Source organism: Ciconia boyciana, chromosome 3 (genome assembly GCF_034638445.1).
Source record: "Ciconia boyciana chromosome 3, ASM3463844v1, whole genome shotgun sequence".
Taxonomy (NCBI): domain Eukaryota; kingdom Metazoa; phylum Chordata; class Aves; order Ciconiiformes; family Ciconiidae; genus Ciconia; species Ciconia boyciana.
In genome coordinates this window covers 61,353,270-61,368,143 of record NC_132936.1, presented here as the reverse complement: position 1 = coordinate 61,368,143, position 14,874 = coordinate 61,353,270, and the positions used below count along the sequence as shown (strand labels likewise).

At 36.9% G+C, this 14,874-nt stretch overlaps 1 protein-coding gene across 4 annotated transcripts in view; it reads left to right on the top strand.

Annotated features, from left to right (window-relative positions):
• PTPRK (protein tyrosine phosphatase receptor type K) overlaps window positions 1-14,874 on the top strand; it is a 418,125-nt gene that overhangs the window by 133,121 nt on the left and 270,130 nt on the right. For all 4 annotated transcript variants that reach the window (XM_072855831.1, XM_072855828.1, XM_072855829.1 and 1 more), the window contains exon 3: window positions 5,532-5,803. In XM_072855831.1, the coding sequence (XP_072711932.1) occupies window positions 5,532-5,803 (272 nt within the window). The remainder of the gene's footprint in view (window positions 1-5,531; window positions 5,804-14,874) is intronic.

Genomic DNA, 14,874 nt, shown 5'->3' with positions numbered 1-14,874 from the left:
AAATAATATGGCTAAGGAAAAGTCTGATGTCTCTTATTCCATAGCTATGTAGATGCCTTTTAGCGGGTTCATGAATAAGTGCAGAATAGGCATCAAAATCTTCCTAAAAGTCAGATCCTGAAGTTGAATTCTTGGCATGAGGTGGGTAAAGGCTTGGAGGCAGTGTTACTTAGCTGTTTCATACTCTGATGTTTCTATTCTGTGCAAGAGAGAATTGAATTGACCTTTTACATCAGGAATAGTATTAGGAGCTATTAACTGGCAAATAAATAGAAGGGACTTAAGAGAAGCAAAAATGGGAGGGTGGAGTTTGCTTTGGAGAAATCAAACACTTAATTGTGGTTGGGAGAAAGAGAACATTCCGTATGAATTTTAAAGATTGTAAACTTGCAAAAATGGGGGAAGACTTCAGGGAATTACTGAAAGGAGGGTAAAGCAACATAAATGTCAAACTATATGTTTCAAGAAAAATGTTACTGATGAATTGTGATGCATTTTGTAACAGCCCTACTGCCAGAGTAATTAAAGACTTTGCACTTGGGCATGGTGAAAAAAAGACAGTGAAAGGAATAGTTAAGAGCAGTGTAAATGTATCTTTCTCCAAGTGTAAATTCTGACTTTGGATACTTTTCACCTCAAATTTCTTCCAGCATCATCCAAAGATAAAATATATTCTTTCTGTCTTGTAAGAAGAAAAAACTGAACTTCTGGTCTTTCGTGTTAAGTTTCTCTTTCTTCATTGCCCAAAATACGGATTTTTTATTTATTTATTTATTTTTACCATTTTGGTTTTTAGTGGGGCAACTCACAATTTCCTTGTTATAAAATCTTAGTGGAAACAGAGCACAGGCCAGTTGTTTTTGTTTTTTTTTTTCTTGTCAGCAAGGGAAGTAGATGTATATAGTGTTTTACATCTGCGTGTGCTTGATCTGTTAGGCCAATAACGATGGCAAATTGTCTCCACTGGGATTTAATAAAACAGCTAGTATATGCAGTATCTAACTGCAGTTAGGTAAAACTATTTAACTGCTACTGTTTACCTTTTTGGCAACTGTGGTGGATTGACCTTGGCCAGACCCCTACCCAGCTGCTGTTTTGCTCCCTTCCTCAACAGCACAAGGGGAGAAAATAAGATGAGAAAACTCATGGGTTGAGACAAAGATAGGGAGATAACTTCTCTGGGAAATCACAATTACAAATCCCCCTGCGCAGGGCGATGGGGACTGGGGGCTGCGGTCAGTCCATAGCACTTGGTCTCTGCTGCTCCTTCCTCCTCACCATGTTCCTCTGCTCCAGCCTGGAGCACTGCTGTGAATAGTTAGCTCTAACAGTTACTGTAAATTCTCATCAAAAATATAAAATAGATAGTTAATCTTAGGGATTAATAAGTTTGTGAGCATTTCTCTCACACTTCGCATTTCTGCCGAGTCCAGAAGTATCTTGCGATCACCTGTCCTCTTGTTATTTCTTTGTTTTAATGTTAAGTATCTGGGTAATTGTTCCCTGTTGCTTGAAGTGGTTTGCTGAGGTTTGCTTAGCACCTCTTGCTTTTGTGCTGTGCTGATATTGCCACTAATAATAATCCAAGGTGTTGGTTAGCTCTGCAGAGTGGCCACTTGGCTGCTTTGTCATCCCTTTATTAAACACATTTATTAATTGAAAACTTTTAACTTTGTAATAATACAGTATTACAGATTTGTTTCCTCTGTGTGTGATTCTTTTTCATATGCAGTTATGCCTGTGTTTCATCGTTTGTACATAAATATAAATGCTGTCTGCCCATTTACATGGTCAGCTGAGTGCAGTAGCTGTACGTGAGAACAGGTCAGATGTTTGCCTGACCGCCTGGGATCTCTGTACACTAATATCTAAGTGTATGCTCGAAAGCCTGTACGCTGGAAACACTGAAAAGTGTTACCTTTGAAAATCTTGTTTTTAATACTCACATACATTTTGACATTTATTTGGGTAGCGTTATAAATGACTGTCTCATATCAGCCCAGTTCCTGTTCGCTGTGGCTAATTAATTATTTAAAAACGACAGGAAAATCTTATGGCAGTGGTTTTATTTAATCCTTTTACTTCATGTCTAATAATGTTTATGAAATACTTGCATTTATTTTGGTAATTGAAGGGGCATTTGGTGCTAATTCTGTGAGCACGTATTTTCATAGGGATGTGTAGCCACTGTGATCCTTCTTCCAGTGGGCATTGCTTTACAAAAGTAGTGTTTAGTATTAGCCAATACCTTTCAAATTTGAAAACGTTATAGCTTGTTCTCATCAATGCTATGCTATCTCAAACTTAGCTGGACATCTAATTAGAAGTCTTTTGTTTCAAACACTGTGCTTTCTGTAATTTCTATTATTCATGTTTATGTGGCCTCATTTGTTTTAATGGATTGCACAGCAACTTGTGCCACATACATAGTAATACAAAATACAGTTTTCAGTATTAAAGGAAGTGCTTGTTTAAAAAAAAAAAACAACTGCAGAGAGAGTATCTGGGGCTAAAGTTTTGCATAAGGTTTTCAAGTTTTGACTTAAGATATTACAAGCATGTATAAATGGGAAAAAACCCCGACTCTTTCAATCCTATTTTAGTACATAGCATTTTTTTTACAAATAATGACTTTCTTATAAAAGGCATAAGAAAATATTTTCTGTGCTTTTCAAAGATATAAATTTGATGTATAATTTACTTTGGCATTGGCTTCTGATTTTCTTGGAGTAGTTAGACAACTGAGGAAGGAGTGAGGTTGCATACATTCATGGGATGTAGCCTCTTAAGAAGTTTAAAAAGGGGGGCGAGGGGAAGTAGTTTGCGAGATGCTGAACAGATGCTTTGGCTTTGTGACAAATGGTTTATGAATGCTGTCTGGAGCATTTCATGAAATGCTGTAGGACTAACACATGTAGCTGGATATATGCAAATTTACTGCTAAGTATTTTTAAATTATGAAAAATGAGGTTGAAAAAATAGAGTACTATAAAATGTGTTGATATGCAGAAAAATGTTATGTTGGAGCTTCCAAAGACTATAGCAGATTATCTTAGTATAGGAACAAGATCTTGAAATACATCTAGTTTATTTCTTGTAATTTGATTGTCATTTTATTTTCCCCCCAATGTTTTTATCTTGAGATATGTTGAGAGAAACGACATTTCAAAAATTCTGCAAAACTCCATGCTTTTTATTGTACTCCTTCCTTTTCCCCCACAGATTCCCTTCAGAAAAAGTTGTAGGGTTTATCTCCTTCCTGATCTCAGCTTTAGAAATGTTAGTGTTTGTTTTGTGTAGGAAAAAAGTCAGTTGCTTTTTGCCTATTGCTTAGAAATAATTGCAAGATATGGCTAAGAGGCAATGTAAATGGCTATGGAGAATCTGTGCTAACAGTGTGTAAAGCAGTCTTTGTAACTTTTTACTGGTCCTTTTCAGTTTTCTAACTCTCACGTAGAAAAAAAAACCCCACCCAAATTGCTGACATACAACCTCCCTCTGCCACATGCATAGTATTTGTTGCCAAAAATTTTGAAAATATTATTCTGTACTGTATCACTCATGAATAATCAGGTACTTGTAAGAGCCTATGTATTATTAAGATAGAGATTACAAACATGCTTATTACTAAGTAAGTTTATTCTAGAGTCAAGGGGCATAATAACCACATACCAGTGAACATGGCCTTAGAAACACATTTTTGAGCATCTCGCGTGCAGTTGTCTAATTGATTCTAGACCATAATCATTAAAGACTTCCAATAATAGCAAACCTAAATAGTATAATACGATTCCTTTGTGTCTTTATAAATGGGTATTAATGATGAAGAGATGATCAGAAACTGATACTTTGCCACATTCTCTAAGAAAAAAAATGAATCCAATAACGGATTCTGCATATAATTCTAAATATTAGCTAGGTACTTACGTAACAGTATAGTAGAGTTTTCTTTTAACACCCCCCCCCTTTTTTTTTTCTTTTTTTAAAGTTTAGTTTTAACAATCAAGATCCTAGTACTGTACTTTAAGAGCTGCTTTCATTCTACAGTATTGCTTTCTCTTTTGTTATATTTTTTTTTTTAGCACAGAATATCTTTACAGGCCAGTAAATTAGCATGTCACACAGATGACTTAATCCGTATACATAAATTTTTATCTTCTCCTGAGCAACAGCTTCTCAACAGTTTTCAGAATGGTTAATACAACTGTTTAGGACGTATTAGAACGCAATAGTTCCTTGTTGCATAAAAATCAAAGGACATACTTCACGTACAGAATGGTAATAGTTTATACAAATACATACTTCAGAGAAGATTTTCCATCAATAAATGCTCATTCATGTACATACTCTCAGAACTTCTATGGGGTTACTCATTTGGTGAAGTATTCACAAATCTATGATTTTTTTAAATTTAGGCTAATTTTTTGACTGTATTTTTGATGGATTTCATCTGAGCCTTCTTTGGGAGGAAGGGCTTTTTATTATGGTGCTCTTTAGGACTAGAAGTAGAAGCAAAATCTGTCAACATGAAGCTTCTGGAATCATTAAGCAGCATGGTAGGTAAGTTCAGGTTAGGAAACAGAAGGGTTCTAACGATTCAGATTGTATACAGAGTTGGATTTTCTCAGCTGGTTGTAATGTTTTGCCTGGCACACTGTGTCTCAGAAGCTTTGTTCTGTGGGGTTCATTCACTAGATAGTACCTGGTATGGAGTTGTTGCTCTTGAAGAAATGGGGGTGCTCTGGGGCAAGGATAGATGATAGCCCTGTCTTTACTGTCCATTCTGCAGAACACCAGGACAAACTGTTTCAGCATTGTCCTGCATAACCTGTTTAAACATCTGATTTCTGCTTTCTGCCTTTGTAGCTAGACAGGCTCAGCTTGTTCTGTCCTTTGTATACTTGTAAAATAAATTTACACGACGGGCTCTCTTCCAGCTGTAGAAACTTCTGTTATCCCCTCAAATCCATTTGCAAATGGAGCAGCAAATCCAACTTTTCAGGACAAATGTGGCTTGGTGTCCTAAGTGAGCTATTTCTATTGCTAATGTATCTAAAATTCAAGTCTTGCCTCTTTTTCTGGGTACGGAAAGGTGTGATAAAGATGCACCGAGGAATGTGTGAAAAATATTATTCCATATTTTTCATTTTCAGGAAACTTGTGGAGCAAGTTGTGAGAATTTTGGCCTCAGTGACCTCAGAATAATGATGATCCTTTGCTCCTCTCATTATTTTTATTCAGTCCACCTGTGGTCCTATTTCCAATTATCTGATCCTAAAACAGGAGAGAGAAAAGTTTGTAGGTGGAAGCATCTAGATAGGTCCTCAGAGATACGTGATGTCTTCTGTAGATACTGCTTCAGTGATGTTTCTAGGCATTTTATACCTTGCTGGATATCTTGCTACTTGAATTTTGAGATTGTCATATGAAAACCATCTTTTTTCACAGTTGAACAATCAGTTTCTTGGCATTTATCTTTTTCCTTACTACTGTTTTGTTTTGTTTTCCTTTCCCACTGCCCCCTTCTTTAGGATCATATATGATAGTGATTTCCTCAGACCATGACCCTGGAGAAAAGACTCGACTCCAGCTTCCAACGATGAAAGAAAATGATACTCACTGCATTGATTTCAGCTACCTTCTGTACAGCAAGAATGGAGCAAACCCAGGCACTTTGAACATCCTGGTTAGGGTGAACAAAGGGCCGCTGGCTAATCCCATCTGGAACGTCACCAGCTCCACTGGCAAAGACTGGCTTCGAGCGGAGTTGGCTGTCAGCACTTTCTGGCCCAACGAGTATCAGGTAAGCTTGCAATAAATTCTCACTGCTTTATAACATTTACAGTGAGGTCCTATACAGTTTGTGTTCGTTTTGGTCTGTTCTGATAGATTATTTTCCCCGTGTCCTTAAATAAAGTGTTCTGTTCAGAATAAATAATTATTTGGGAATGGGTATTTTTTTATAGGAGGTGATTGTTCAAAGTTATCTGTTATACTATAATAAGAAAAAAATAAGCTGGAAACAAGCCTCATTAAAAGAAATGGTAAGGTTAAAGTCCAGGAACATCAAAAATGATAAACTCCCAGAAATAAATTGCCTGTGCAACTGTAATTTGTACCTGTCTTCCCTCCTCTTTTGGATATGCCTGTGTTGCCGTGTCTAATTACATGACCGTAAACTGTGTTTTTTTCCACATGACATTTGCTTCATTTGCTGTGCAGGCAGAATGGTGCTCACCTAATGAGCAGCTGCTCAGGATGTGTTTTTCTCCTGTTTGCTCGCTATGGGACAGAACCACCTGCAGCGTAGGGCTGTTGTTTAGAGAGAAAAATCGTCTTGTTATTACTAGATGCTGTTATTTGATTTGTTTGATTAACCTGAGAAAGTACCTGCAGCTGTTTTGCTCAGTGGGTATTTGATGTGAAGGATGAATCTCATACACAGGCATTTTTGTCCTGGCATGTAGGAGGGGGAAGAGTTCGATTAGATACACTCATCCGAGTTGTTACACCATGAGGTGTTCTGTCATCATTGTATGTAGCGCTTACAGGCCCCTGTCTAAGGATGCTTCAGGTCATTAGTGCTCTTGCAAACAGTTTGGATGTCCAGACTAGTTATCAAATGAAGCAAAGTGGCCTCTTTATTAATGGTTTTCTTGAATAGTGGTATTGTAGGAATGTTTCTTAAAGTGCCTTTTCTAAAGTTCTTTGCAGTTGCCCACCATCAAAATAATCTCCATAAAAAACAAGCATCAGTGCAAGCATCCTTACTTATAGATTGAAACTGGTGTAATTTACTATCATTTTATGTTTTTCTTCAGTTTTTGTTTCCCTGTTTTTAATATTTTTATTTATAAAGGAATTTAATCTATCAGTGACATTGAAACTGGGTGAAATTTGATTTAAAGTTCTGAAACCTGGTTTCATAAAGCTTGGCTTCTGAGGAGGTGTTTTATTAACCCTTTTATGTTGCTAGAAAGTAGCTTTTGGTGTGCTTAAAAAACCAGGAGCCTTTCATAGCAGTATAGTAGTAATCAAGTATAGCAGTATTATATGCAGTAAATCAGGTTTCTGCTGACAGATGGCCGGGCTTGACAATGAGATTGGTGGTTGGGGCCTTATCTTAGCAACATGGCCATTTTTCACTTACGTTATAGCCTTCACATTATCTCTCTATAGTCTGTGCTTAAATTCATTCTTTCCCTTGCTCAGTTATCCAGCAGAATATTGAAATACTGTGTAACACAGTTTATTTTTAAATTAAAAATAAATCTGGAGTAGGACTGGAGAACTGGTAATGCAACCTGCTGTGATTTGTGTATGACTTGCACAATTGTTTTTATGAACAGGAGGGGAAATCTGCATGCTGTCTGTGCACGCCTGCTTGTTTGCACAAACAGGGTGGGTATTTTTGTGGTTTTAAGTGTTTCTTTGAGGTCTCAAAGTCAACACTGCTCTTCATTGTTGGTTTTTTTTCTTTTGTGGGTTGTGTGGTTTGGGTTTTGTTGTTTTGGGTTGTTTTGGGTTGGGGTTTTTTTTGGTGGTTTGGTGTGGTGGTTTTTTTGGGGTTGGTTTTTTTTTTTGTTTGTTTGTTTTTTTAAGTTTTGAGTTGAGTTATTCTTTGGCATGGAAATCTTTTTTCATTTTTCCATAGGAGTTCTTTGCTGTAGAGCTCTAGCTCGTGATTTTGGCACTTTGACCTACCTGTTCGTCCATGAGTTTAGCTAGCACTGAAGGGAAATATGCATCAGTTTTTATAATGTGATGGAAGAGGTTCTTTACTAAACCAGGAATTGGATTTCTGCCTGTACAAGCAAGGTCACTGCTAAAGATCACTGCGGAGCACAACTGTTTGCACATACTTTGTTAATCAGGTCAACTTCATTGCCATTTCCTTCACTTTTAAGTGAGGGAAGAGAGTAGAGATTAGCAGCGGCTAAATAGCAGAGGTTAAGTTATAGGAAGTCTCGTATGGTGACTTGGAAGTTAGCAGGATGGCTGTGTTAGTAGTACTAATAAAGTGCTGCACCTAGGCTAATTAGCTCCTAAACAGCATTTCTGTGCTCTGCTCTGCTGGCTGAAGCTTTATTGCTTCCTGTTCAAAACTAGCACAATGTTTTTGCATGTTGCTGGTCAACAGTATAGATACAGCTTACGCATTTTTGGATGGACTTAACATTTCTTTTTACTTATTTTATATATATATTTATATATTTTTAAATAATCCATTTATTTGCCTTTCTTTATATTGTGTTGAGTGGGGGTTTTTTTTGTTTGGTTGGTTTGGTTTTTTACTTACTTATTTTCTGACAAAATACAGTACACTTTATTACAATAGCTTTACTGGATCAAGCTGAATTTTTGTTTAGCTTCGTATCCTGTCTCTGGTGGCAGGTAACAGTGGAAGCTTGTAGAAGAGTTCATGAACAGGACAAACTCATGGTCATACCTCCCCAGAATACAATTCCAGCTTTGAGCCTATTTGTGGTTCAAGAACTTTGAGCTTAAGAACCAAAGTAGTGCCTTTCTATACTCCTGCTAGTCCACAGGGGCTTTTTGCACTGGTTTAAGCTTCTAGTGTCTACAGTGTGTATGACATGAAATTCTAATGTTAATTACACGTTAGGACCATTCCTGTGGGTTTCTCCAAGCATGGGGCCTGTAATTCCTCAGCTGTCCTTTTGCACTCAAAAAGTTTCATCAGTCCTGTGATGGTACGATCTGCCTTCCCTCTCCTGCTGGCAAGGTATCTGCGTCTTCTATTTGGCTTGTTTAGTGTGTGGATGAACTGTCGAGGAAAAGGGTTTGGTTAGAGAATCCCTTGGGATCAAGGATATGATTTGATTTTGGTCCTTGTTCGTTCTGGAAGCTTTTTTTATCACTCTGTTGGAAATATGTCACCTTTGACCTGCCTGAAGTTTGCTTCAAAGGAAAAATAATTTGGGATTTTTGTTGTTTAAACTTTGTAGCTGTCTGGGAGTTTTGTCTCTCTATTGTCTATGTTCACTGCTACTGTAACTCATTAATTTATTTTAGTTAAGATGTTTCTTCCTGTCTGGATGGCTTGTTTTGTCTAATGCTTCTATTCCTTTCCCCAAGTTCTCTCCTACTTTGCACAGTAGGAATTATCCAGCTGCTGAGGGCTGACTCTTCCTTTCCGCTTCTGTCACAGGCGTTTTTCCACTTCTCCTCCCTTGCCAACTATGTAATCCTTTTTGAATTTTTTTTGTGTGATTTTTTGTTTGTTTGTTTTTGCACACTGTCCCCCAAAAGTCCTTTGTTACCTTTTTTTTTTTGTGTGTCGCGTGCATGTGCTCCCACTGGGTCACATCCTTGCTTGATCACATGTGAGGTCCACTTTTGAATGTGAACCATGGACTTTCCAGTTTTGGTTTTATATTACATCTCTCTGGTTTCTGTAACCTTTGATCAGAAACTGATAAAGAAACTCTTGACTTGGAACCACAAATCTCAAACTTGTAAAAAATTAATTACTTGGTTTCTTTATGGTTCTTTAAAACTTCATTATACAGTAATAGGGCTCTGTAGTTTAACAAAGAGGCTGACTAGGATACCTGCTTGAGAGGAGTGATGGTTACACTTGGAAGTATAGCTAGCAAACAAAAACTACTGAACTGCACCAAGCAGAAGTTATTTTATCAATTCAGCAAGACTAATGATGCGTGACCATTTAAAGTGCAGGAAAACTCTAGAAAACCAAATCATTTTCTTGCTGAATTGTGAATCCTGATTTGGATAATGAATCTGTTCTTTATTTTAATATTGATGATTTATAGGATTTATAAAAGTTTAAATAGCTCAAAGATCTTGGGAAGTTATTTTCCTTTATGGTCTTAAAAAGGTCTTGAAACTGTGATAGAATTATTATAGGAGGATGGCAGATTGATTGAATATTTGCTAATGGTGTGTACAGTTGGGCCATATGCCAGATAAGGTAGGAAACAGATTTCTTGTGAAATATGAGAATTTGTTGCCTTTTTGGATTTCAGATAACTATTCTAAACTTGCAGACATGCGAGACTGTAAACCAGCTACATCCAGAAAAGTTTAGGAAAGCAGGGAATTTGATTTGTTTTAGTCAGTTGGTACAGCTAAGGAAAGCAACAAGTGAAATGCTAGTGGAAAGTACAGAAGTACATACAGCCTGTGTGAACTGTGTAGAACTGAGTCACAGGCCAACTTAAGAAGAAGAAACCCACCTTCCCAAACTCCCACTTCCTATTTATAAGGCAGATGTCCTTGATTCTATACGATCTCGAACCTTGAAGCGCTATGTAAGCATCCAGAAAATCCAAAGCAGCTCTTTAAAAAAAGAAAGCATTCCAAAGGGCTGATATTTTAAAAGGATTTTATTTAAAATAAATTGGAATACAGAAAATGACTTAAAATAATATTGAAGACATACTGGATGAATAAAACTTGGAAATAGTGTAATTTTGTTGACTAAATAGGTAATAATTGAATATAGAAACTGTTATATTTGAACATTTTAAGAAAAACTGATAAGCAGCCAGCCAGTTAATGCTGGAACTTACTGTAAGTCTTGGGTGTTGAGTTGTGAGACAGTGAAAGTTGTCTTGTGGAAATCTCAGCATGAGCAAGAGTTCAGCGCCAGAGGAGCAGTCTGTAGCCATGCGTGACAGGCAGTGCTTCAGTAGGCTAAGTTTCTCTGGCCTAGAAAAAGACACAGTTCAGGGGAACATGATAAAGGTCTGTAAAACTATCGCTGGCATGAAGGGGAATCCTCTTTGAGAACTGGGGGCCTTTTTGGTCTGGTGAGGGAACCAGACTGAAAAGAAGCAAGCGGAGGTGGGTCACACAGCAGGCTGTAGACCTGTGAAAGTCTGTGCTGGAAGTAGGTTTAAGGAGATGGCTGGGCAAGTTCTTGAAAGAGAACTATTAGAAATCAGTAATTAGGCAAACAAGTCCAGTAAGTCTCACAAGTTGAAGTAGCTGAGTGAGCAGAGAATGTTGTGGGGGGCACAGAGAAGTGATGTCCATTCCTGCCCTGTTCTTACCTTTCCTTATGACCACTGGTAAAGAAAAGAAGTTGGGGTAAGTAGACCTTTGGCTAAGCCATTGTTGTGTTTTATACAAAGGGCAAAAGCCTCTTTTTTTTTTTCTTCTTTTTTTTTTTTTTGTCTTTTTCCCTTCCCTAAGTGGATGTGTACTTAATTTGTTTCCATATTCCTAGGCAGACTAAATGTAATTTTTATATTCTGTGGTTACCTAAGCCAGGTCATATTCTGGTCATATTCTGTGAAAGATTTTGTTCTGGCTGTAGAAATGAAAACTAACTTCATCTGCTACTACCAGCCCTACGCCCATTTCTTTTGGCTCTTTTCCCCTTCTCATCTCCTTTCAATCTAACTTGGGGTAACAGATATTTTTAGACTTTTTAAAATTTAAAAAAAATAACATTAAAAATAAAATTTGCAAATTAAGCCTTTTAAATTCTTCCAGTTTCTAAGGATTCTCAGGAATAAAGTATGAATTAGAACTTCTGTTTTGGTGAGTGGCTAGAATTTAACTCTTGCCGAGATATAAAATCTTTTTTTGTAATATATGTTAATAAAAGGTTGGGTAGCTTCATAATTAAAGAAAACTAAGTCAATATTTATTAAACTGAGACAGATAACTTTTTTTTTCTTAAACTCGCAACAGCTTGTGTTTGGTAGGTAGTATAAGTCACTGAAATGTTCGTCGTATAGGTGCAGCATTCTGTAGCACTCCTTTTGTGGAATAACTCCTTTAAGAATACTTTGTGGCTTTTAAGAATTTAAGGTGACTGTCCATAAAGTATTTTGTTCCTAGTTCATTCATACACAATGAAATGGCTTATACATCTGTTTCTTTCTTTCCTCTTCCTTCTTTCATCCATAGTTTTCATCAGCTAAAAGCACTTTTAACTGTCTCAACACTTACTGCTATCACTAATTGGACCCATTTGGAACTTTGTCCAAATAGGAACGATGTTGCTGTCTTGTCAGAAATGTTTTGTAAACCCCTAAGTGTTCTCCTGACTGTTACTTGCTAGACAGCACTTAATCAAGAGACTTTCTTTCTTTATACAGTTTGTTGAAGAGTTACTCGGATAAATGCTTTTTTATAATGAACTTTCTTACTGCTTCTCCAAGACTTGTTAGTACAAAAAAAACACCATCTTTTTTTAACTGTTAGGATAAACATGAAAATGTGCAAGCATATCTGTCACATTTCTGTCTCATTTCTTCCAAGATGTTTATCAATTTGGTGAGGACAAAGAAAGATTAAGTTCCAGCAGAGTGATTACCGGCAACATTTTAATAATTTAGTTCTGTAGATTGCAAAGCACTTACAGCTCTCAAAGGACTTCTGCAAATACTGTCTCATTCCAGTCTTCAAACTGGAAAACCATAGTGCACAGAGTGAAAGTGAGTGTTGCCCAACTAAGCCCAGTCACGGCTGAGGTGCCAGCCTCCAGGTTTTCAGTCCCACCATAAATATTGGAGATTTCATGGAAGCTCTTTCTTTTTTCTTAGAAATGACAGTGCTGGTTCATGGCATTGTTTCAGCATGGTATGTTCTTCAGGCTAGCCACAACATGCTTTCTTTCCATCCAGACTGAGTTCATTTATGAGCACAGGAAGTTCCTGAGGGATAAGGGAGTGATGGTGGTGGGAAAGCAAGTAAATGTTGGTGATATATGCTGTTGTCCTCTCCCCTGTCTATTGTGTTGTCTATCCCCCTGCCCCCCCTCCCCCCCCTTTTTTTTTTTCCTTCTTTTTTCTTAAGAACTTTTAAATTGTCGTATGGAGATGTATATATCTCTTTCCTAGCTTGGTGGATTTAATTTTTGTTAGCCTATTTTGGAGATACTTAATTTGTTTTGGGGTTTGTTACATTAAAAAAGAGGAAATATGATAACTTATTATCAAATAATTTTTACAATTTAAAATAGCAGAGATTATTGTTAATCAGGTAAAATCTGTCAACCTTGTCTAAGTCAGTGACACAAGCCGTACTTCTCCATTGCAAGTAGAGATGGCTCTGCCTCCACAAAATGCCAAGAATTCCATTGCAGCAGGGGAGGAGAAGAAATTACTTTGGACGCCTTGGTTTTTACAGGCTAAGGAACTGGAGAGTCTGAGCAATCACTTATGTTGCTCTATCCTTAGTCCTGTGCTGAAGAAAAAATGAAATTGCAGAATTTTGAAGCTGAAGTGTTTGCATGTCTAAAAAGGAAGTTTTAGCAATAATGTAGCTCTTCAGAAAAATAACATGCTTTTCTAAGTTTACTCCTTCCCTTTTCCTTTGTTGAAATTTTTCAACGCTGTCTTTCCACTGCTTTGCTGTCTGTTATATTACAGCCTGTGAGTAGCTTGCTTTTGTTCTACTGTGTTCTGGGTTTCCTTTGCAAAATGTATGATCTGAACTTAAAACTATGGTAAAAATGTCATACTTGAAGCACTGGAGTATTGTAAGGAACTGTATGGCTATACATACAAGATGTTCAATTCTCTTTCCATTGAATAACATAGTGTGAATGAAGCTGATGAGCATTTTGACTTTTTTCACTATTCCCTGCAAGATAGCGGATATCTTCAGGGCAAGATGACGAAAATTTAGTAGATACTTGGCATTTCCAAAGGCAATGAAAAATTTGGAGGTTAATGTGCTGTATGAGTCCATGTTATAAATTATCTTTAATTGCCTAAAAGTCTCGAGTGGAAAACTGACTGGCTGTAAACTCATGAAGGCTTACTTTGAGATAAATATGTAATATTTTTAGCCAGTGCTTAATTTCTGATGGAATATATGTGACTTTAACCTCAGCGCTCTTCCAGGAAAGATTCCACTCATCAGCAAGGTGGCATGCAAATTTTCTATTAACCTTGATTACCAAGATTATGAAAAGCCTGTAGCATTCCCCTCCCTGTCATACAGCAGGCACTGTCAGGCAGTGAAGTGGAAAACACACTATTGCTAATCAGCCACCTCAGAGTGCCTGATTCAATTTTTCAGAAATACAAGATCGACTTAAATCATGGTGTGTAAATAAAGAAGTTCTGGATGGTTCCTTTTGTAAAAATTTGTCTTTTTTAGGATTTTTGTCTGTAGTTGGAAAGCATAATTACTTGTTATGTAAGAAGCTCAGATTTTGTCATATTTTTATCAGCTTCTGCAAGATCCCATTGCTTTCTTAAAAAAATTGTGAATATCACGCTATCAAGGAGCTGGCAATGATATACTCTTTCACTCGCCTCTTCTTAAAATATGTTTTTATTCACATGAAGAGTGAAATGAATGAAAGAGGGTTATGGCAAAAATCAGGGATATATGCTTGAAGTAGATGGATAAAGGAAAGCAGAAATTGATAATACTTTATTTCATTATACAGGTTCTAAAAAGATTGAATAATGAATTGTGCTCTGCTAGGGATTTCCAGACTACACCTAGGTGAAAGTAAATAAAAGACAAAGTATAATAGTGCAGTATTGAATCATTATCAAAAAGTTCACTAAAATCTCTGCAATTCAAAAATTGGAAACCAATCAGCCTCAATTTTATGGGCCTTGAAGAATCAGAGACTTTGACGTAAAAGTCTGAACTCATCAATTCATCACTGATAAGATGTATTCTTAGGTATTTTTTGCTGTGAAGCATTGTATGCTTCTAGATATCTAGATATCTGGGTTTCCCCTGCACACCCCACCCCCCAATAATGCCTATGTTGGGGGGGAAAGAAAAAACCTCAGAATTATGCAGCCACTTATCTATCTTTTTGTCCTTTCCTGCATTTTATTATTTAGGGCAAGATGAAATGCTCTAGAAGAATTTTTTTTTTGAGTCTGTGCACACCATGCTACAGTG